The sequence below is a fragment of the Pavona decussata genome, unplaced genomic scaffold (assembly GCF_977016875.1).
Source record: "Pavona decussata unplaced genomic scaffold, jaPavDecu1.1 SCAFFOLD_137, whole genome shotgun sequence".
In the NCBI taxonomy this organism is placed as follows: domain Eukaryota; kingdom Metazoa; phylum Cnidaria; class Anthozoa; order Scleractinia; family Agariciidae; genus Pavona; species Pavona decussata.
Genome location: NW_028145550.1, coordinates 598,110 through 620,789, shown reverse-complemented (window position 1 = coordinate 620,789; position 22,680 = coordinate 598,110). Strand labels below are relative to the sequence as shown.

General features: G+C 38.9%; 1 protein-coding gene and 1 long non-coding RNA gene across 2 annotated transcripts; one reads left to right on the top strand and one right to left on the bottom strand.

Moving 5' to 3' along the window:
- Window positions 1-510: 510 nt before the first annotated feature.
- LOC146467174 (mitochondrial amidoxime reducing component 2-like) lies at window positions 511-16,276 on the bottom strand. Its single transcript, XM_085125995.1, has 7 exons — window positions 15,995-16,276; window positions 7,802-7,975; window positions 7,098-7,260; window positions 4,583-4,726; window positions 3,786-3,853; window positions 2,479-2,550; window positions 511-1,717 (listed from the first exon to the last, which is right to left on the bottom strand). Exons 1-7 carry the CDS (start codon window positions 16,201-16,203, stop codon window positions 1,591-1,593), a joined length of 957 nt encoding a protein of 318 aa, XP_084982121.1. The 5' UTR covers window positions 16,204-16,276; the 3' UTR covers window positions 511-1,590.
- On the top strand, window positions 9,029-12,470 carry LOC146467175 (uncharacterized). Its single transcript, XR_014867808.1, has 2 exons — window positions 9,029-9,357; window positions 10,272-12,470. It is a non-coding gene; the product is annotated as an uncharacterized LOC146467175 (long non-coding RNA).
- Window positions 16,277-22,680: the final 6,404 nt, after the last annotated feature.

Below are 22,680 nucleotides of genomic sequence, written 5' to 3'. Positions count from 1 at the left end.
TATACCCACCTTGTTCCCAGGGTCTCTCTTTTTCAGGTCCCTGAGAGACCCTAGGAATGAGGTTGGATATACCTCTGGGGATCGACGAATCCAGGACCACGTTACTTATTGTGTTGAAATCTATTAACAATATCTTTCGCCTGAATATTTAAGAAACTTTTTCGCGGTCGCAAACAATACAAAGAACCTTATGGGTATTAATAAGCTGAAGTTGCCAAAAGTCATGATCACTACAACTCGTTTCGGCTTGAGGTCTGTAAGATACTTGGTAGCTGTTACGTACGTGGAACGATATTCCTGTCACGTTGCGACCTTTTAGAAACTTATCGTCTTTCGCTAATTAAGATTTTAAATTGTATAACTAAAGATTATCTCCATTTTACGGTTACTGGATGTAATTTCCATTTTATTTCTCGGCATATTAACCAACGTTGTATTTCTAGAGGGTAAGCAAGCCTAATCAACCAAAGGGTACAAAAAGTTATCAATCAAATGTGACTACCCGTGATCTACTTTTATTTCTTTTTATTTATTTCACCACACACGTTACAAAAACAAAATACAAGCGGAAGAAAAAACATTACAGAAATTTGGTGAGGAAGTCTTGCGAGAAATTATAGAGCTTATAGAATAAGGCTTGTTCATTGCAGTGCTGTTACATAGAGACTGTGAGACGGTTGACAGAATTGCAGTTGAAACAATCATAAAATTGATCAACAGGCATTTTAAAAATATATTACAGTCGACTCCCGGTAACTCGAACCCTCGCTATCTCGAACCTTGCGTTAACTCGAAACAATTTTCTTTTCCTTTCAGGTCATTTTCTATACAGTCATTTCGACTAACGTTGTCGGTTCAAAGCATGAAGCTAAAAGACAAGACCGAAAGTTTACGTGGGATTTTTATGAATAAATTCATCAAAATCAGTCATGCCTGGAGAAAACAATAGGTTGTAATTAGCAGCACAATGACCTGCACGTGCAGGGATGATTTTGATGAAATTATTCATAAAAAATAATCCAACAAAACATTGCGGTCTTGCCTTTTAGCTTGATTTTAATCCGACAACGTTAATTGAAATAGCTGTATACATTTTATACTCGATAACTCGAACTCCCGATAACTCGAACCTTTTTCAATTTCCCTTGAAGGTTCGAGTTATCGGGAGTCAACTGTAATTCTGATGCTAATAATTCTAATTCAATACTTTTTGAAATTGTGTAACTATAACCAACACATTCACCACCATTAGCTACATTATAAAAGCGTATTAATTGTTTACAATTAATATCGCCACTGACTCTGGTCTGTTACCGAAGTATTAGCGACTGTTCAAAAAACATTATTAAGCTTCCTGATTAAAATTAGCATTATTAGTATAGCAATGACAGAATAAATATGCATAACAGACTTTAATTCAAGTAAATGACGGTATGGTGTATTGAGTTAATATAGTCACAAAGATGTGTTTAGCGGCTTTGATTGTTATGGTGGCTGTGAAATCTAGTCAGCGTTAACTCTTGGCATTCAAAGAAGTAAAGAACAGCTATGTTAGACAATTCCATCCCTGGGTCCTTTTCCTTCACAGTACTACTGTTCCACCATTACACTATCCCCTACCCTTAGAACCCCCACCCCATCCCTGACGGGAACCACATAAACTCCAAAGAGAGGGGATTTGCCATGTTTTGGGGCTCTGTTATCTGTCAGCCTCATTCTGAAAATAAAACAAACATCAAAACTATTTAGCTTCCTTTAAAATATAACGATGCTAGGCCACAAAGGGAACATTTGTGAGGTTTAACTGGATGTTCCGAGCAAGGTTGTAGTGTTAACGAAAGTTTGGTTTATCAACAGAGTTGATAACTACAGGTAAATTGGCCACTGTAAAGAGATTCGAGTGCCAATTTACCTTTAGTTGTCGACTCTGTTGATAAACCAAACATTCGTTTCTACTCCCTACCAACGCACCACCACAGTTTCTTAAGAAACTAACGAATAGGCGCTTTATTTGAAGGAATTAACTAAACGTAACAGAGAAATTTCATTTTCATTTTCATTTCATTTCATTCAAAAGCCCAAACACATTCTCTTGGGGGCGTTAGAGCGGTTTTGGATTGATTGTCGTAAAACCAAAGTAATTACTCTGACCAATCACAACAGACCTAGACAGCCCAATGAACCAATCAGAATTCGAAGCAAATCATGTAACCGGTGCCAAGCGCAGGAAAACTCGTGCGACCCACAATTCCATTGGTTTGAATTAGGCTTCCTATTGGTTGAGAAAATGGCGCGAACTTTGCCAACCAATCAGCACAGCGAAGTAAAGCAAACGCGAAACTTCTTTCCACACTCAAATGAAAACCGCTGCTGTGAGAAATAAAATTGATGGAATACAGAACTTAACTGATTTGTGTTATATAAGAGAGGCAATAAATCTGTGGATCGTTCTTCATAAAACTTTACATATGAAGTTACCTTTTCAAAGTATCCAAGGGTTCATTCCCTTTCTTTTCTCCAGTCTCAGGGTTGACTGTTGTCATAGTACACCTTGCAGAACAAAAAGTACTTAATGAGTTAATGTCATGGTTGTCTTTCCTATTATGCTGGAAAAATGTGCTCAAACCATATCAACTTGCTTCTGAGCAGCGAAGGCGATAATACCTCAAACGTAGTCAGTCCAAAAAAGAAAAACCCGATTTAAGTTTTTTTCCAATTCTATCTGAGAGACGAAGGAAGACCTTGCCCAAATATTTCAAGTACCAAGAGAACAGGAAAATATGTTCGGTATAAAGGTGGTTCGTTATATCGGGTTCTGGTACATACACTTAACAATTATCCTGTGAAATCGCAGGGAATATCGCCTAATACTTTGCCGACGAGGCCGTAGACCGAGTTGGCTAAAATAAGGAGGATGTCCCCAAGATTGAGCGGGATAATTGTTTTATTATTCAACACATTGAAAACAAAGCACAGTTTTATTGCAGAAAAGCTGGAGGCGATCTTTATTTTGCCATTTTTCTCCTCGTCACACGAAATTACGTATATTGCAGGATATAAGTTGACTACTGTAATTTTTTTTGTCTTGTCCCGCCTCGACTAGCTTTGTGGCTATTTGCGGGACAAGCCCTTTATAAAATCTGTATCTGTAAATAAATTGTTGTTGTTGTTGTTGTTGACTACGGGCGACGAATACTCCCAGTGCAGCATGACCATAGTTGGGCAGTGTTACAATGTGTTGAATAATAATGTATGATGTCGACTGGGCTAAAGAATATCGTTCGTTATGTTCGGGTCTTCGCTATATAGGAGTCCTCTGTCGCACTTTTTGCAGAGCTCCTAAACTGTAGAGGGGTTATTTTTAAGTTTTTGAATCTGAGTAAAATCCCGAAGCATGCCCATTCTTTTAAGCCTGGTTTTCGATTGCGACGCAAGCACAAACGCAAACATCAGAGCTTTATGTCAAATGAAAACGAACGCGACGCAAGCACAAGCAGAAGCGCAAGAAAAGGAAAAATTTTGATCATTGTGCTTATGCTTGCGTCGAGGCCGTTTTCACGGGCTTTAACGAAAGCTTCTTAGCAGTCCTTTAACATGGATCTGTTTCTTAAATTTAAAACCTTTTCTACAGAAGATGCCATGAAATCTTTTGTGATGGTTTTAAATGAGTTTTGTGTACTGATTTACGCAATAAGGTCAGTCCTAATTATTAATAGTGACTTTCACAGTCAATACTAACTTTAACATTGCATATTACAAAATAATGATCAGCTTAGAATCCTTACCTTTCACAAATCGTTAGAAATCGAAATTCCATCTGCCCTATTTTTATTCTCTTGGATTCCCATCCGTACTGTTAACATGAAAATTGAAACGTACAGCCATGAGAAAAACGTTGAGATTGGTTACCAATTCTATTTATTTCTTTGAACGGCTGCCAATAAGACGCGACCTTCCCACATGAAAAGAGTCGGATAAAGTTGCATTTTGGTAGAAATTAATTTGAATTCTTATTTCAACACTGATTCATCCCCTATAACCCCTTGCGTTATTTTACTCCATGAAAGAAACCAGTGTTTTCATTCTTATAAACAAAATGAAGACTTAATGTGGGCACGTTTTGCATTTGCCTCAACCAGTGTTTTCCAGCATTGCAGATGACATGCACATAAGGGAACTCCCTGCTGTACAAGTTCTTCAAAGATAGAACGGTAAGCTCGGCGTGAAATAAATGTGATGGTATATTTCAAGCCTGGTGAATGAATGAGAATGATGTATTATGCTAGAGAGTGACAAAGGCATACTCGGAAAAAAGAAATCCGAGTGCTCCTATCAGGAGTCGAACCTAAGACCTTCCGATTACTAGTTTGGATGCTCTACCACTGAGCTACAGGAGACTCGTAGGAGCTAAGGCCATTAAAAGGTGCTTGAGAAGGTTATGCAGTGGTAGTTTGTAGATTCTCACCCTGCTTAGCAGCCCTTGGAGGATAGCAGTTTCACGATCGCATTAGTTCAGACATACCAACTATGGTTCAAAACATTAAACATTGAACTCAGTTACTACAAAAAATGAACAACTGACCTCTTCAAATGCCTTAAGGCCGCCAGTAATCACAATATTTGGGCGGAATCTTTTCATTGTGACCAGTGACTGCAGTTCTTTATTCACTGCTGCTAACGATGCCTCATTAACAATAAAGTAGGGACCAACATCACCAAATGACACCTTAAAAAGGCAATTAGAAACGGAAGTAAGATCGAGTTAATAATTCAATGAATAGCTTGTTTAAGTTTTGTTGCAAAGAGCGGTTTTCAATCGAGTTTGCTTTGGTTTTAGTTTACTGCCCACTCTGATTGGTTAGCAAATCTTGGCGCCAATTTCTCAACCAATGACAAGCAAACCCAATCATGACTTGCTCCGAGCATTTTCTTCGGGTTCTGATTAGTTCACTGCGGTATTTGCACCTGTTGTGATTGGACAGGGTACTCCGACTTTGGTTTTGCGTTTTCAACACTCGACTGAAAATCATTGTGTGCTTTTACATGGAAAAAATTGCCTGCAGCATGTTGCACAGTTTGTAATAGTTTTAGATTATTTAATAATTTTTGTGATCGGTAAATTCGAGATTTCTTTTAGAGCTAAAAAGTCTAGAAAGGTCAGTCGAATTCACAGCCAAAAACACTATGGTGCAACCAGTGAATCAGCTAAGTAGCCATCTACTTTGCCCGTCTACTGACAAAACGCGATTGATTTTCACCCTCGAGATCAGTAACTTTAGCTCAGATTTTCGAAACACCAGTTATATCAGCAATGTCCTTTTCAAGGCTTCTCTCAACGAGGAAGTTATACCAGGCTGAGAACGGGCAATTAAAATCACCCCAAGGTACAAAACTGAGTAGCGAGATTTGGGATTGAAGATGTGGTCGGGATACGCTATTTAACTAATTTTAAATCTCAGATTCAGGTTTTGTTTTGTTTTGTAGCCGGCCATGCAGATCGGACAAACTACAAACGCCTTTAAAGGGAACCTCTTCTCTGACAACAAAATTTGACGTTACATTGTTGGAAACGTCTAAATTCTAAATTTTAGTTTAAAAAGTAGAAATAACATTCAAGTGTGCTAAAAATTTGACATGATTATCGTCTATTTTCGCTTATAAATTTCCCGCGCGCCGCCATTTTGGATTTTGTGACATCATACAATTGCTGCTATTGTCAGTGAGCTGTAGTTCTTTTGTGTGAAACAGTTGAACAACCTTATTACGTCATGGAATCCAAAATGGCGGCGCGCGGGAAATTTAAAAGCGAAAATGAGCGATTATCAAATTCTGTTTTGCCCGACACAGAGATATTATTACCATGTTTTCCAACAAAATGTATAATAGATGGTTTTCACCTCACACATCGTCACGCAAGTGAAAAAATAAAATCCTCAACCATTCAATAGATAAAGTCAAGAAATTGATATGTTGTAGAAGAGTGATATATAAACAACGTGTGAAAGCCACAGGGGTGTGCGATATCTCCTAATCGAGTTATTCGAGAAAATGTACCACGAAAAATTACAGAGTTTAGTATGGGACGCCATGTTGGTGCCCCGTCTGATGGGCACCAACATGGCGGCCGGAAACCAGCAAAAACATCTGGAGTTTACCTTGGCTATTCCAAAGCCTTTCTTCTCTCTGCTGAACTTTCACCAATTGACATTAACGCTTCTATTACATGTTAGCTGATCAGACCTAAAAAAATACGAGGCGAATCGATGTTTTCATGTACGTGACATGTTTAGGGCAGTAATCCTTCTGTCACGCACGGCGCAAAAATCTAAAATTCAAACTGCTCTATTTTCAAAACAAAGAATGCTATCCTGCTGAAACCAAGCAAGCCGATGGAAATTTCGATTTTCTAATATGTGATGAAGATAAAAACCCAAAATTGTGTTTAGTTATGAATTTCAGTTTTTTATGACGTCATGTGAAAACCAAGAATAAGATTGTAATTTCAACAATTTAATATATGGCGTTTTTTTCCACATTGAAACTTCATTATCTCTGAAAGCATGGTTACTCCAAATTTTCTTTTTGGATACCAAGAGCACTTGCTAAGTTCTGCTTTCTCTGCATATTTTTAAGCCGCGCAAAAATATCCCTGTATTAGTAGGCACCACCCATAGGAAACCCGAGTATCTCCAGATGGGCAGAACGTATGCGCAGTAACAAAAGTACGTAACGTCCTTAAACGCATCCGTTTTTTTTGAAAACACAAACGTTTTTTATTTCAGTTTGAAAATATTTTTCTGTCCACACGTAGCATTTTTGAATCGTACTTGCATTGCCTGTCCATAACTATCCTTTTTCGTTAAAATTTTTTTCCTGTTTTTGCCTGCCTTCCACTTGTATCCGAAGAAAAAGGTCACCAAAAACAGAACTTTTGACGTCATCGTTTTCGAAACGTTTCCAAACGAGAACACGAAAAAATGGCGTTTAAAACTTTCCACTGTGGAGAGCGTACAAACAACTTGATCACGTGACTCAATAAAGGCGCCAATGACACAGGGCACCCAGACGCAACATACATGTAAACTTTCTTCACCTACCTTGTCATCTGGGCGAGCACAATCAGCGCCATCTTTACTTTCAATTACCAGCCTTGGCTTTGAGAGCTTGTACAGTCTGAAGCCTGGTTTATTCAAATAGTTTGCGAACCACTCCGAGGCTTCATCTCCAACATACTGGCCTTCACCGTATGTTCCAAAGATCCTGTTAAAAAGGAAACTCATTTGGTAGGTCTGAAACATTGTCGGATTGAAGGGAGTAATTGAAGGGGAGATTATAGAGCAGTTTTCGATTGAGTGTCGTAAGGCCAAATCAAAAGTAATAGGCCATTTCCGAGTTGCTTTGAACCTCAATACGAAGTGCAGAGCTTTTCTTGTGAAGATTAGCTTTGTTTGAATATGAATGAAAACTATTTTTCATAATAAAAACTATGCAAGAAGCCTCACTTTTAAAATGAGGTTGAAAGCAAGTCAAAATCGCTCATCACTCCGGTCAATCACAACTAATGTAAACAACGCAATGAACCAATCAGAATTCGAGCAAACGCACGTAATCAGCGTCAAGCGCGGGAGAACGCGTGCAAGCAGGACATCAATTGCTTTTGGTTTGGTATCCCATTGGTTGAGAAAATGGCACGAACTTTGCGAATTAATCATGAAACGTTGTAAAGTAAAACCAAAGTAAACTTGATACTCATTCAAAAACCGCTCAAAACAAACAAACTTGTGATTTACTGTCAGCTCACTTAATCCTCTTGAATTCTGTTCCACCTGGTTGTTTGTCCATTTTTAATGTTGTCATCCCAGGGGCATCAAGGCAAAGATATCTGTCATCCTCAAAGTGTGGAGTCACCAGAGCTAGCTTTGGGTAAATCCGCATATGGACAAAGGCATCTTTTTCATCCAAAATAACCCAGCGCCTAAAAGAAACAAACGTCATGTGTGTATAGTTCAGTCAAAGTTTTGATACATCTAAGACTTTTTATGAGTATTTGACCATGTCAGTAGTTTCCACGCCCAAAAAATTGCTATTTGACTTTAGGCTACGAGAAGTCCGTAAGTAAAGCGCGCGAAAGACGTGAGCGCGAGCGAAAATTGTGTCCCTTCGCGGGAGGCAATTTTCGCGCGCGCGTGCGCGTTCGATCACTTTTTATACAATTGTTAGTGTAAAACTCGCGTCGTGATTGGTGGAGCGGAGTTTGTGATTAGAGTAAAGACACACGATTGACGTCATCGAGTGGTGTGACCAGCGCACGTGATCAGAGTCTAGAGTTCAGCCAGAGTGACTGGTCAACAAAGTTTTGCAAACTGTTTCCGGAGTAGTGGACAAACATAGGCAAATTTACGCAAGAAAGAAAAACTGTCCGATGAAAAATTGGACAAAGACCGTTGAGACTGACCTCAACCAGGTTAAAAAAAACTAGAACTTTGTTGTGACGTCAAAAGGAAAGAAACATTTGCCCAAATTTGTTGCCGATAGAAATCCGGCAATGGCGAGTAATCGATCACAAATCACAGTGAAGCGACTGGCATGCTGTAATATTTTGGAGTCAGAAATTCCTACTGGAGAAAGGGTTAGTTTTGAAAATATTGTTACTGAAAATATTTTGGATAATACTTATTTAGGGGATCACAGTTGCGTATGTATAGCCTGAAAGTTTCCTGGAGAGTTTATGACGCAGCTCCGGTCAACGCGATTCTCGCTCACGAAATATGTTGAAATGTCTCGGTTATTGTATAAAACAAATAGATTCCATTTTCCCGTGGTTCTGTACTCTGACAACGCGCAGAGGACGTCAAAACGTGGTAAGAACATCAGTCACGCTACTCGCCTCGGCTCGTAGCGTACTTCTTTGTTCTCACCACGTTTTGACGTCATCGATATCTGTGCGTTATCAGAGTAATCTCGTACCCCGATCTCAGTCGTCGGCTCGGGAATGTCGAAATGTGAGATCTGGTAAAGTTCGATATAACGCCATTTCTGGTTGGTTACCAGAATTAGGCAATGCCTTATTCTAATCTGCTCTGTGATTGGCTCTTTCCTTCTGTGTTTGGTTTTCGCTCAGTTCGGGGAAGAAACAAAACACGGAAAAGTTTTCGCTCCGATTAAGATTGTCATGCGACGTTTTAATACATACATGCCCTTTGTGTGGGGAGAGAACAGTGAGAAATTGTTTATTCGGAAGACAACAGCGACTTTAACCGAAAAGAGTTTGCAGTAAGGTTCAAACGGCCTTGCCAAATTACACAAGTTTCCAACACGATGGATATAAGCTTGCTTACTTTTGGGGATAAAATGGAGGTAGGTCATATATTTTTTTTTTGGTATTTCTTGACAAAAAATGATTTTTTTAAAAATGATTATTTATTTAGTAAACGCAAATTAATTTCCCCAAAATACTTTACCTTGAGTTCCTGAACACGCGCGCCGCATTTGCTAGCATATTTTCAGTTTTTGTCTTCTGCTAAAAGACTATTTGCCTTCTATAAATTGAACTGGACTTTGAGTAAGAGACTTCATAATATAATATTAGTCCTTTCAGACCAGTGTGCTTATTCCTTCAAGATCCATACAACATCTCTCATAGGACTTTGGAGAAATTGATAGAGTGTCCACACAATATTATTATCCATCTGCTGGTGAGATCAATATCTCTCCCACCCCTCAGCTAAGAGAAATGAAAAATGTCCGACTTATGACCGCCAAAATAATAGTAATGAAACCCGTACTACAACAGAGAACACCTTGTCTGAACCGATTAGGGCTCTTTATGTAAGTGTAGTTAGTTTAATTTTATCCCCTCTCTCCCACCTACTGAGTTAAAAAAAATTTGGATCCAAAATATAGAACTAGCCTTCCTCTAAAATAAAAATGGGGACATTGGTTTACATGTCTGCACCACCTACTGTTTTGCAGGTCTATGCTTGTGATAGGCTTTAGAAAAGAAGTAGTTTTAAAAGGAGGACATGCCTCTTTGGATTTGACATCACTTATAGTTTTTAGAATCTTTTTGCCATTGTTCTTTTCTTTAAGATAGGGGAATTTCTCCATTGTTTTATCATTAGTATGGAGTCCTTGAAGTACTAAACACATTTCATTTACTACTTCCATTGTTAATCCTTAGCACATTCTCTGATACAAATAGTTATCACTGGCCTCAGTTTCTCCTTTATTTCTTGTTAACTCTGCCTTAATTTCTTCCACCTGATTTCTAGGGAGAAGCAAGTTCCTAAAGTTCCTATCAGTGATGTGAATATCTTCAAGGGCTAAAACAGCTGGACACAGCTCAACACATAATTAAGAGCAATGACAGTCATTTCGGACAACAGATATCACAACAGCTGCATTTCTCACACAAAAGCCAAAACCAAAGTGGTTATAAGCAAAAATTTTCCCCTGCACAGATTTCTGGGGTATTTACACTAATCTGTCATGATGGGTTGCATTTCTTCAATATTTGCACCAATATGATTGTTGTTAAAGTAAAGTTTTGATGTAGCAGGCTTCCCATCTCTTCCACTTTCTTGGAAAAAACTTTCCATGGTTTGCGGAAGACCAAAATGAATAAATTATTATCCTTCCAACACAATGAGAATCAAACCCCATTCCCAAAGATTGTGGCAAATAATATTCATTGTCAGTCTGTAGAGAATGAGACTGAGCCAAAAGTGCATTTTGAGGAATTTGGGGAGTAAGGTAGAACTGGTGATCCCCAAGCTTTCCACCCAAAAAGGCACCCCCAAATCCACACAGTACTAATGATGAGTAAATAATAGGCTGACAGGCTTAATTTTTGACATTGGTGGTGATAAGTTCATCTGCTATGGGCGAAAATATGTAATCAAACTGGTCAACATTACTTTGTGTTAAGATAGGAGGGCCTTTGTAGTACTCCATAAATCTTTCATATTCAAACTTTGTATGATTGTAGTTTGGTTGTTTTTCTGTTGCTGTTGTTGTCATGACAACAATCTTCGCTGTAGGGAATACTGAGGAAAGTGTTCCTCGTTTGCTGTACTCTGAAGTTGTGCCCCCTGAACAAAGATGCAATTAATTAAGAAAAAACTGTAGTCATTCACTGGGATGTTGTTATTCTTTCCATTAGAATAAGACAATATAATTACCAGAAAATGGATAATGAGAAGGCTGAATAAAAAGGGATTCTCAAGTAACTAAGCCCTTTTTGACGCATGGGGTGGTGGAAGGACGAAGCATAAAAGAAGCTGCGATAATCACCAACAATATGGCTCTGTATTTATTAGCTTTTAACCTTTAAGCCTCGGTGTCAACATACAGTTTCTCCTTACTGGTCTCTACATGTCCATTTTTCATAGTAGCATTATAGGGAAGTTGTTGAAATATCAAGAAATTTCACCACTGGTGATCTCATGACCTCTCCTTGATTGTGTATTGATAAATATTAGGAGAAATTTTGATACTGATCACTACTGGGGCTTAAAGGTTCAAGGTTCACTGTTCTGATATTTTTTGTGTACTTGTGTGAAAAGTCCTTGAACATAATTTTGTGTTGCTGGTCTTAATATCAAGAAAAGTTAGGACCTGACATGGGTGCAAATATCAATACAAGAAAATTTTTTTTGCTCAAGGAATTGGCATCAACAAGGAATTTTCATCCAAGACAGACACTGTTTTCAAAGTTTCTTTTCCCCACCACTTCTCTGCAGTGGGTTTGTGTCTGACAGTTTGATTAAATGTTGTTTCCTGGCTATGGAAGGCCATGGTTAAGGAATACTTAGGAATTCATGGTTACTGAAGATCAGCTTACTGTGAAAGCTGTTGTTTTGCTGCAGAAATGGGTGACAGTTCATTAGAACACACAGACATGCACAGGAAAACAAATAGTGGAAATATTTTTTATTTCTTTTCTATTTATCTGCCATTTGCTATTTTTATGAGCCCAAAAGACCTTCACACCTTCCCTATTATTATTGTTATTATTTTTTTTTTTTGCTGAAATCAAGGATCCCATCAGAGGTGAGTGCCCAAGCACCAAGATAGCTGCTTTGGACATAAAGAACCTTGTATTATTCTTAGTGTATCATCCTCTATGCATGTACAAATAATGCAATGCTCAGTACAACAATGATTATTTAAGCAGCTCATTGTGCCTTGCAAATCAAATGCAGATAATGACCTTTGTTCTTCATATCAAGAGTCAAATATTATTGGACTTGTGTATTATGTGGTTCTAATTTTCGAGTCTGTGGACTCCTATGTGTAAAATTATAACCTTTATTAACTTGTCATCAAAGAAGCAGTCGAGGGGGCATGTCCCCTAAACTTAACATAAATTTCAGGTGAAAACTTTTCAAGTGTTATGTGATAAAGGTGAATCAAGAACCACTGAAATGGAAAGCTCATCACTACCAAATAAAACTCTAATGGGAAACTCATAGGGACTTGCTCCGTTTGCTCACATGTTGCAAGTAACCAAACATTCTTCAGATCTCAAATCCAGATGTGGTACCTCCATTTCCCAAAAGAAATTCAAACTTCCATTTTTGAGAAAAAAAAAAAACCCTTTAAAACAGCAAGGTTGTACTCGGTATTTTAATGTTGGACATAATTGGGCGCCTACTATTTACACGGACAGGTCTTTCTGGTTTGCTGGTATATAACCAAGACAGCAGCATGGTGTTAGGGCTAGGATGGTTCATGGTTCATTTATTTCACACTATTTACACAACATTAACATAGAAAGAAAAGTATTACAACAAATGATTACAAGATAAAAATAAATACAGTACAAATTATAAAATGTGTGTGGTGGTCAAAGTAGCAAAGGCTTTCTAGCTGACCACCACCTACTTTTAAGTAAACAAAGAAATGACACTGAGCTTTATTGAGATATTAGAAAATGCAGGAAATGTTTGTAGAGCCTAGGATGTACGAGAGAATTACATTTGTGTAAATTAAGGTATGTTCGAGATATACTGAACCGAGCAAGAAATCTAAACAGGACAAGCTTAAGAAGAAGAACAAAACAATAAATAAATAAAAACAAAAAAAAGCAAAAAAACAACATACAAACAAACAAACAACAACAACAACAAACAAAAAGAAAGGAAAAGGACAACACATCAGCAGCAACAGCAGCGACAACAAAGATCAAAATATAAGCAGACAATTATTATTATTATTATTATTATTATTTTTAACTCTATTATTATTATTAGATAGTTACATACTATTATATTTGATCATTAATAATAAACAGAACATATATTATTTGATTGACAAGAGATCAGGTGGGCCTTATAAAGTTTCTTAAACCTGTTAAAAGTTCTTGTTTTTTTCAATGCCGTGGGGACAGTTTCCCATATGACAGAAGCAGAGTACTTAAAAGTAAATTTGCCTATGTTAGTTCTAACTTATGGTCGGTGGAAATTAAGCTTGGCAGAATTTCTGGTGTTATAGGAGTGGACAGTTGTTGTAGGTAGGAGGAGGCCCTGTTTAGCTGGTTCATATAAAATTATATTATTACAGTGACCTTGAGTTGTGTCCTTTGGCCTGTAAAAGAAACCTGCCGCATTTACACAATCCATTTGGTTTGGAAATTTAAACCATTAACTTATGGAAGAAGGAGAATTTGTGTGACCAAATCAGCTGAAAGACTACAAAGAGAAGAAATAATTTTTACGTATCACTGGTAGACCACAATTTCTGAAACTTTGCAAATGAAAATATGACATGAACCATTTGACTTTCCAATGCGAAATTTAACACCAAGATGCCAATCAGTAACTCTATTGTGCCTCATCTACAACAACGACCACAAAATTTTTCTGATAAAGCTTCGACAACAAAAACTCTCTGCACTGTCTGTTGCTACCTTTACCTTGGGGTGCACAAAAATGATGTGACATTTCCCTGCCTGTAAATTACAGTATCTTCAATACAGTTACCATCAAAGGCGAAAACTGGTACAGCTTACTCCGGTTGACTTAAGTGTTTTTAATTGATCGTCGATAAGCACGTTGATCTTGAGTGGAGAAAGCACAATTACGATGGATTTGTTCTTGGAACAGTTTTCATTACAAAGATGGTCTAGATGGTCACAAAGGGTAGGAACTAATCTTAGTAAAAAAGTGATTTACCGCGCTTGTTGATTGCAATCTCTCCTGTTGCCTTTTTCGTTTTGGTTTAAGTTTCAAGTTTTGTTGTCCTCTCGACCCAAGAACGTTTCGAAGAGCACCCTCGAAAGCGAAAACCTCACCAGGAATGATCACAGTTACGAGCAGCACGGTGGACAAAGGATGATGGGCAGGCCCGTATTCCGGGCCTCAAATCGAACTTTACCAGATCTCCCCTCCGCCTGACCGTGGGAGATCTGGGTACGAGATTATTATCAGAGTACAGACGCACGGCAAAATGGAAGCTATACTATACTATCCCCGAGGTCCCTTCCCCACTAATGCTATTTCAAAAGTGTCCGTTTTCAGTTCAACGAAAACGAAGCGAAATATTTCCTTCCACATAAGCGTTTTCGTATCGTTTTCACCTATACACCCTAAAACGTTCGAAAACGATGAAAACTGCGCAAACAAGACTATCCGCCATCTTGGATAGATGCTCTGATTTGGACTGGAACCGATGGCACGTGACCCTTTTTACGTCACCGCGTCTCCATTTTCTCCTGTCCACACTAGTACTAGAAACGAAGCGTTTTCAAAACCATGCGTTTTCAAAAGTCTCCACTTTTGAAACCGTCGTCGAAAGTCTCCGTTTTTCATCGGCGTTTTCGGGCGTTTTAGCGTGGACGATAAGCAAAGCCGTATGCGTTTTTAAACGAAACGAATTAGTGTGGATTGGGCCGAAGAAAAATAAGGAACTTTTTCTTTTAAATATTAACGGTATTGCAATTTAGGTGGTAGTCAGAGTAAAATTGCGTGACATTCAGTATGAGTGTATTTCCGTATACATGTATATGCTAATGACCGACCAATTTTAAGCTACAAAGGGTCAATTTAAAATGCAGACTGAGACCAAAACCCATCGTCATTTCGCCGAGTACGCGAACGTTTCCTCGAATAACCAGTAAAATGATTAAAAAGTTGGTAAAAAGTCGCTGAAATAGATTAAAATGTTCTCATAATAACGTCCGGATTTCGTTAGTTTATCTTCGAGTGAGACCGCGAGTTCTGTCAGCTCTGCTTCTGGTAAATATTGCACTTTCAAAACAAGATAATAGTTCATGATGTTTTGAAGTACATGTATTTCGCTTCAAAGAAAAGGGTTAAGTATTTTATATTTGATAAAACAACTGAGGCGGAAAATCCCGATATTTTCGTGCTAACATAGGGTAAATATGCGCAACATGACCCGTGAGGCCAGAGGCCAAAATGTGTACTCGTCTTGATACGCAAGAGATCGGTCTCCCATAGTTTCCCTTCGGTTTTTCATTTGCTTTTTTTGGTTCCTGAAGATACTGCGATGGATTTAGAAGTGACTGACTGTTAATTCTGAGCTGCTTGAGTTTTTACATGATAAGATAAGTTATTGCCCGTAAACAGATATCTGTGGTGACAGCAATTTGACTTCAATTTATTAACTTCTTGTTGCAAACATTAATTCACGTTGTCGAGATTTTCTACCCCGTATTTTTGTCCTAATAAATACTCAACCTATTTCTGGGAGGCAAAATAAGACAAAAGAAGAGAAGTTACCCCATTAAGCGAAATGTCAGTTACGTTTTTGGCCTCGATTTGCATTTTGTACCCAATCAATATATGTAGGCTGCATTTTTAATGAACCTTGTCTGCATATCAGTTCTGCAGTCTACAGATCATGACAGATCGAATTGTGATGAGAATTTTTGCCATGTCTTTGACAAAAACTCTCTGGCGATAGCTAGCACCACTTCCCTTCCAATCTAAGCTACCCTTTTCAAAATATTACAGTTTTTCTCAAATCTCACCGGTCGAACTCCATTCCTTCCTTGTAGCATTTTATTTCGTCCACGGGTATTCCTTTACACGACTTTACCGGGTAGGTAAACAGCTCAGTTACGCGTCCCACCTCGTTGTAAGTTACTTCTCTTTCTCTCCTGCTCCACCACAATGCAGCTATACCGGCCAGGGTGAGAACAGGCAAACCAATTAAGAGATACTTGGAGTAAGACGCCATGCTAAGTCACACTTTGACCCGTTCGTGCAATTCCTATGACCACATGAAAGCGAGGGCTATCAAAGGATGCTTTCAGGCAAGCGTTTCATGGGTAAACGAGGGGAGGAAACATTGCGTGACGAGCCAAAGGAGCGTTTGCAAGGGAGGCTATTTCATGCGAGACTCTTGGAATATATTGAAATGGTGATCCTTGTTTTGTAGATTAACCTTTATAGCAAAGCTAAACTAACAAAAGAAAATGTCACTCTGTATTTTCCTCAGTCCCCGACAGAGTGACAGCTTCTCTTCCATCCGAGATATTCCTTCAATTTAGAGGGTGGTAAAATCGATTTTCAGAAAGATCTTTTCGATGTGGGATTTTGTGTAGTTGCTTTTCTTATCATTACAATGACCTGGACAAATTTTACCTAGAAATACTATTTGTACGTCTTTGCTCGCTTGTTATGTTCAGTACAAACAATCCCACTTTTAAATTGCTGCTATATAACGCCAAAATCTCCGGGCAATTTCTCGTTTGTCGGGTGCCATTGCCACCATATTGAATTCTCGATTAGATAATCGCTGTTCAAAGTGCTCCTGTTTTAATTCGAGCAACACCGAGAATTCACGATCCCATGTACTGCCACGGGAAAGTTAAATATAGCATCGTAAAAAAACGGGGAAGCAACGCGAATATTTATCAAATATGAAACTCACCTCCTGATCGTGCTGTAGTAGATTCGCGCTCGATTGCCAAGTACAGAGCCTATTCACTTGGACATCAAGACAATGAAACACTGATTAGTCAGATCACCACGTCAAATTATGCATGGTCATCCAGATAGCTTTAAGGTGTGTTACATCATCAACAACCCGTATTAAAACTGGGCTAAATTGGACTTTGGTTTATAACAAAGCGATCATAAGGAATTTCAAAAAGGCTGAAAAGTGATTTTTAAAAGTGAATAATTTAAAGGTGATCTGATGCGCGTGTTGCAAACTCTTTTCACCACTGAAAAATAATTGAAAACAAATGGACTGCTGATGGAGTGACTAATATTTCGACATGTTTTTGCTTCGAGTTCGACTGGCTGTCACGAATTGTAGAGAACGTTATCTGGGAAATTTTTATGCATTTAGACGTTAAAATGGTCTAAAGTAAACCGTTTGGGAGTTAAATAGCCTTGATAATTGAGGAAAGAGTACTTTTGGACCATTTATATACTTGCTAGTAAGTTCGCTTGCCACGCTTCAATGATTCCGACATAAGCTGCAAATCAGTTCATAGGTAATTGCGCGCTGTGGCAGTGTTCTTGGTACCCGCCTTCCACGTAAAAAGAACCTTAAAGCTTACATTTTCCGTGTCTGTAAACCACCAGGGACTCATACCCTCCCTACCTACATCAGTCTCATCCTTCTGCCTCTCAAAAAAAACAACAACACCAACAACAACAACAACAACAACAACAACAACGACAAAAAGAAAAAGACAAGGACGCCTGTTCGCAGGTTACATCTGTTCGCAAAGACATTACCCGCCTCAGAATTTTGGAACTGTGGAGAAATAAGAATGGCTAGCGCTTTCTTTGAGTTAGCGAAACAAAGGTCACCTCAAATTTTCGTAACGCTGGAAAACTCAACTCCCCTTGTTTTCTGAGGGGCTATACGTCGTAAAAGTGCGAACAAAGGCCGGGCTAACTAAGCAAGCATTTTCGGAAAGCCAACAGCCGACTTCGTAAATTCGGGAAATAAGATTCCTTTAGTTTAACGGCTTTAACTCCCACGAGTCTCCTGTAGCTCAGTGGTAGAGCATCCGAACTAGTAATCGGAAGGTCTTATGTTCGACTCCTGATAGGAGCACTCGGATTTCTTTTTTCCGAGTATGCCTTTGTCACTTTCCAGAATAATCATCACTCTCATTCACTCACTAGGCTTGAAATATACCATTACATTTATTTTAAGATTCCTTTCCTTAAAAATTTCGGCGATTTAAATTTTCAGCTGAGGAATCAGAACAAATCAAACTGTGTTAAGCATACATAAATTTGCCAAAAAAATGATGTGGGAGTGGATGAAAGAACATTTTCACTACATATTTTGTTTTCATGTTCTCGTTGGGTGGCCCAGAACTGGATTGCCGGATACAGGGCCAATATGAGCTAGCAATAACCGTCTTTATTAGTTTTACATATGCAAAGCAAAATAAACACGCCTTATGATCTATTAAACTGTTTCAGTGCCACAAAATCGACATGAGTTTCATCTTTTCCAAAACACCTATTATAAACTGAAACAACTTAACATTCTCACTCTTTTGCAACTCCCCTTAACGCCATCAACTCCTCGTCCCTATCTCAATTCCGTGCAAAGCACCTTTGACGTCTCTGTAGTCGGTCATGATAGAAGGAAATTTTAATACCGCTGTGATGCAAATATGTAAATAGAAGACGTGAATTTGATTATAGATGTTGTTTGGCTTTACAGCGGAGTTGCCTATTTGCCTGACTTTAGCAAGATATCAGCTAACAACAAACGTAGTGGTTAGTCAGTACCGAAAATGAAAAGGAAACTAAACTGGCCTCACCTAGAAGATGTAAGTACTACAATATCAACATAATTTTTTTATTGTGCGAAAATCCTACCGGAATTACAAACCAAAATCTGTAAATGGTTTGAACTAGGAGTCAGGCCATAAATGCAAAACCAAGAGTCAACTGTAGCCTATCTGTCCGCCCCGCCAATCTACACTTGTTAGGTTCATAGAAATAATTGGGCGCGTCAGTACAGTATACTTTGTTGCCATGACGTTACAAATTATGACACTTATGTCTGTGGAATGATGGCTGTTCAGGTCCAGACGATTCCTGATGACAAAACGCCGTGGATATACAGTCAACTCTCTCATAGCGACCACTTCTCGTAAGCGACCACCTCCCGTAAGCGACCACTTCGTAAACAACCGTTTTGTTTCTCAGTTAAATACTGTTACAAGAGCTCTCTCGTAAGCGACCACCACTCAAATTTCTAAGGGACCGCGACCACTTTTTAGGCCAGATATTTGACATATTCTTTTGTTTTCTGTTTCCGGTAAGCGACCACCCAACATATTCGCGTATGATCTGAGTAAATAATCACTCAGAAGCAACAAAAGTTCAATTTTTAATGACGCTGCCCCGGACAACTGACAGTTTACAGACAGAGAAGATTACTATAATTAGATCTGTAGGTAAATGGGAATTGTTACAGTGATCTGTTCCAAAATGTTACACAAAGTTTCGTCAGAAGAATGAATAGATGTGAAAAAATCAAATAAATTAGTTTCTATTTGCCTAATTTAGCTGCTAGGATAATATTTTAAGGTAATTAATTTATCAGTTTAGCATTAGGCTTATTTTATTGATCTTTCCCGTAAGCGACCACCTCCCGTAAGCGACCACTTTGTCGTGCACAAAGGGTGGTCGCTTACGAGAGAGTTGACTGTATCACTTTTACTGTGTTATTGTTCATCCCAATTTCCCCGAGTGTTTTCAAAGCACGGAGCATCGAAGATGGAAGAAGTGAAGACAGTATCAACACTGCACTTGCAGCATGTATGCTGTTTTGCTTCCTTATCACTTCTGTTGCCTATTATAAAGTATTCCGCATCATTCGTCAGCACCAGCAACAAGTTCAAGGAAACCAATCCTCTCAAAACTTTGGCCAGCCAACAATAAACTTAGCAAAGTACAAGAAATCAGTAGTGTCAATCTTGTATATTCTTGCAGTATTTTCGTTCTGTTTCTTGCCAATGACTGTGGCCCTTGGGATGATGAGTGTTAAAGAAAGTGATTTTCAAGAAATGGAAGCGGTATTTAGTGTGACCCTTGTTCTTGTATTTCTGTCTTCTTCACTCAACCCTGTCCTTTATCTTTGGAGATTGAATGATATTCGTATTGGAGTGAAGCATTTATTATGTTGGAACACGTAAGTTCGCGGCAGAATACGTCTGGTTGTATCAAGGGGTATCGCACTTAACGAAAGCCGCGTCCCCGGGACGGGGCATGACCAGAGGAACCCTCACATGCAGGAAGACGTTCGATCTGATGATTCTCCAAAACTGATACCCTTTATTTCGTAATACCATCACTATCATTAGAAAATGGTATTTATGTAATTTAATGTTGTCTTTATGTTACTTTTGTGATGTATTGTAATTTCTTTATTTCGTAAACTTTTGAAATAGTGCATTAATACAAAGATCTAAAAATCGAAATCGAAATGGAAATGGAGTGCGAGTAATACTATTCAAAAGTGTTCCTTCTGAGATTCTTCTTTTGGCAACTTAGGCCCCGTTCAGACTAGGTGCCGGTTCCCGGTTCCCGGGCACGGGCACGGGCACGGGCACTAGTCTGAATAGAGCTTTTTGTCGGTGCCCGAGCAAAAATTCGGGGCACCGTGCCCGGGCACGGGCACTACCTCCAAAGGTAGTACTCGCGCACCGTTCCTGTGCACGGGCACTGGTCTGAACAGGATTTTGTCAGTTCCTACGTTTTTTCCTCACGCCTCCTTACGATACAGCAAACAAAATAGCGGGCGCTTAATTGACGAAGGAGAACACAATTGCTCCTTGGGCACCAAGGAGTCTGAACAAAGTTCTTTTTAGTGCCCGAGCACAGAGCTCTGGCACGGGCACCTAGTCTGAACAGGGCCTTACTCGAAACGGTTCATTACCAATTTTTCCTTTCCCTTTTTAGATCCCAAATAAATGAACAAATGAACATTTTACAGCCTAACACTGTGTGACAAGAAAAGAAAAGAAAAGCATGTTGTCCTGAGCAGGAATCGAATCCACCATCGAGGCAACCACGCTGGCAACGCGGCCACTTTTCGAACTGAGTAAAATCATCCGCAGGCCATTCTACGTTTCTTTTCGAGCTACACGTGTGTTTCATGGTTTCTTAATCCCTAGTCTAAACGGTATTAGATACTGCTACCGATGTTATTTAGATTCCGCATCAGTAGTATAGACGGGTACAATAACCTGAAAACTACGAAAACTACAAGACGTTGGCGCCTCAACTAGTGTGCTACAATGGTTTAACAGCTATCTCACAAATAGATATCAAGTTGTACGAATTCACTCCACTGTTTCCAATCCAATACCGATTGAATATGGAGTACCTCAGGGCAGCATCCTGGGCCCCTTATTATTTAGTATATACGTTAATGATCTACCAGAAGCTCCACGGAATTGCTCTACTGAATGCTACGTAGACGATACAAAATTGTTTGTTTCTTTTCATTCACAAGACACCCAACGGATTGTTGAGGAGATGAACGAAAACCTCCTCGGGGTGCGCAACTGGTGCTTCAGAAATCGGCTATTACTAAATCCAGACAAGACGAAATTAATTGTTTTCGGGAGCCGACAGATGACTTCGAAGCTCCATGAGTTTCGTTTGTCTTTGTTGGGAAAGGACATCTTCCCTGTACAATCAGCCAAAGATCTCGGCGTGATTTTGGATTCGAACTTAACATTTGATGATCATATTAAGACCACAGTATCGGAATGTATCGCACGCCTTGCGCAAATTAATCGTGTCAAACACTGTCTTGACAGAACGTCGTTGTTAACCGTGATAAACGCCTTAGTTTTCAGTAAGTTGTACTACTGCCCGAACGTCTGGGCAAATACCACAGAGAAAAATATACGGAAATTGCAGGCTGTGCAGAACTTCGCTTGTCGAATCGTTAGTGGCGCGAGAAAGTACGATCATGTGACTCCCCACTTGAAAAATTTGTCTTGGTTACCCGTTAAGGACGAACTATACCACCGCCAAGCTACCATGGCTTTTAAATGCATTTCCGGACACGCCCCCGAATATCTGACGTCCCAATTCATTACCCGCGAGCAAGTTACCAAGCGTACAACTAGGAGTGGCCAAAAGCTTAATGTACCTCTTTTTAAAACAGCCTCAGGTCAAAGAACATTTTATTACAGAACTGTTGGACTTTGGAACAATTTAGACCCCCTTTTTAAATCAAGCCGTTCTGTTCAAGTTTTTAAACGTACCTTAAAGAATAAGCTTTTAGACAATTTTGTAAATACTTCCTGAACTTCATTTATTTTTAGTATTTTTCTCGATTAGTAAGTTTAGATAATGTTGTAATTGTTTTTTAAATTTGATTAATTTTAATTGTGTAGTTATTAGTAACTTAAGTATTTAAATAATTGTTCCTGAAAAGCCCCATTGGGGAGGTAACAATAAAGTATGTATGTATGTATGTATGTATGTATGTATGTATGTATGTATGTATGTATGTATGTATGTATGTATGTAACCTGTCTTTGTGGTCACGTGGAGTCTGCATGCACGGCACTTCCCGCCATCAGCTGGAACCCATGCCTCCTTTCGGGAAGCAGCAAGGTGTCACAAAAAGGGTACTTACAAGGTTTCCCGGCTAGTGTTTGTTACATTACTGATGTATGTATAATTGACTTTTACTTCAAACAATTAA

Excerpts from the sequence above, each read along its gene's own strand:
- LOC146467174 (XM_085125995.1), bottom strand. The coding sequence starts at position 16,203 with ATGGCGTCTTACTCCAAGTATCTCTTAATTGGTTTGCCTGTTCTCACC. Across the intron at positions 4,727-7,097 it reads GTGCTCGCCCAGATGACAAG|GTGTCATTTGGTGATGTTGG; the intron begins GTAGGTGAAGAA and ends TGCCTTTTTAAG. Across the intron at positions 2,551-3,785 it reads TTTCTAACGATTTGTGAAAG|GTGTACTATGACAACAGTCA; the intron begins GTAAGGATTCTA and ends TTGTTCTGCAAG.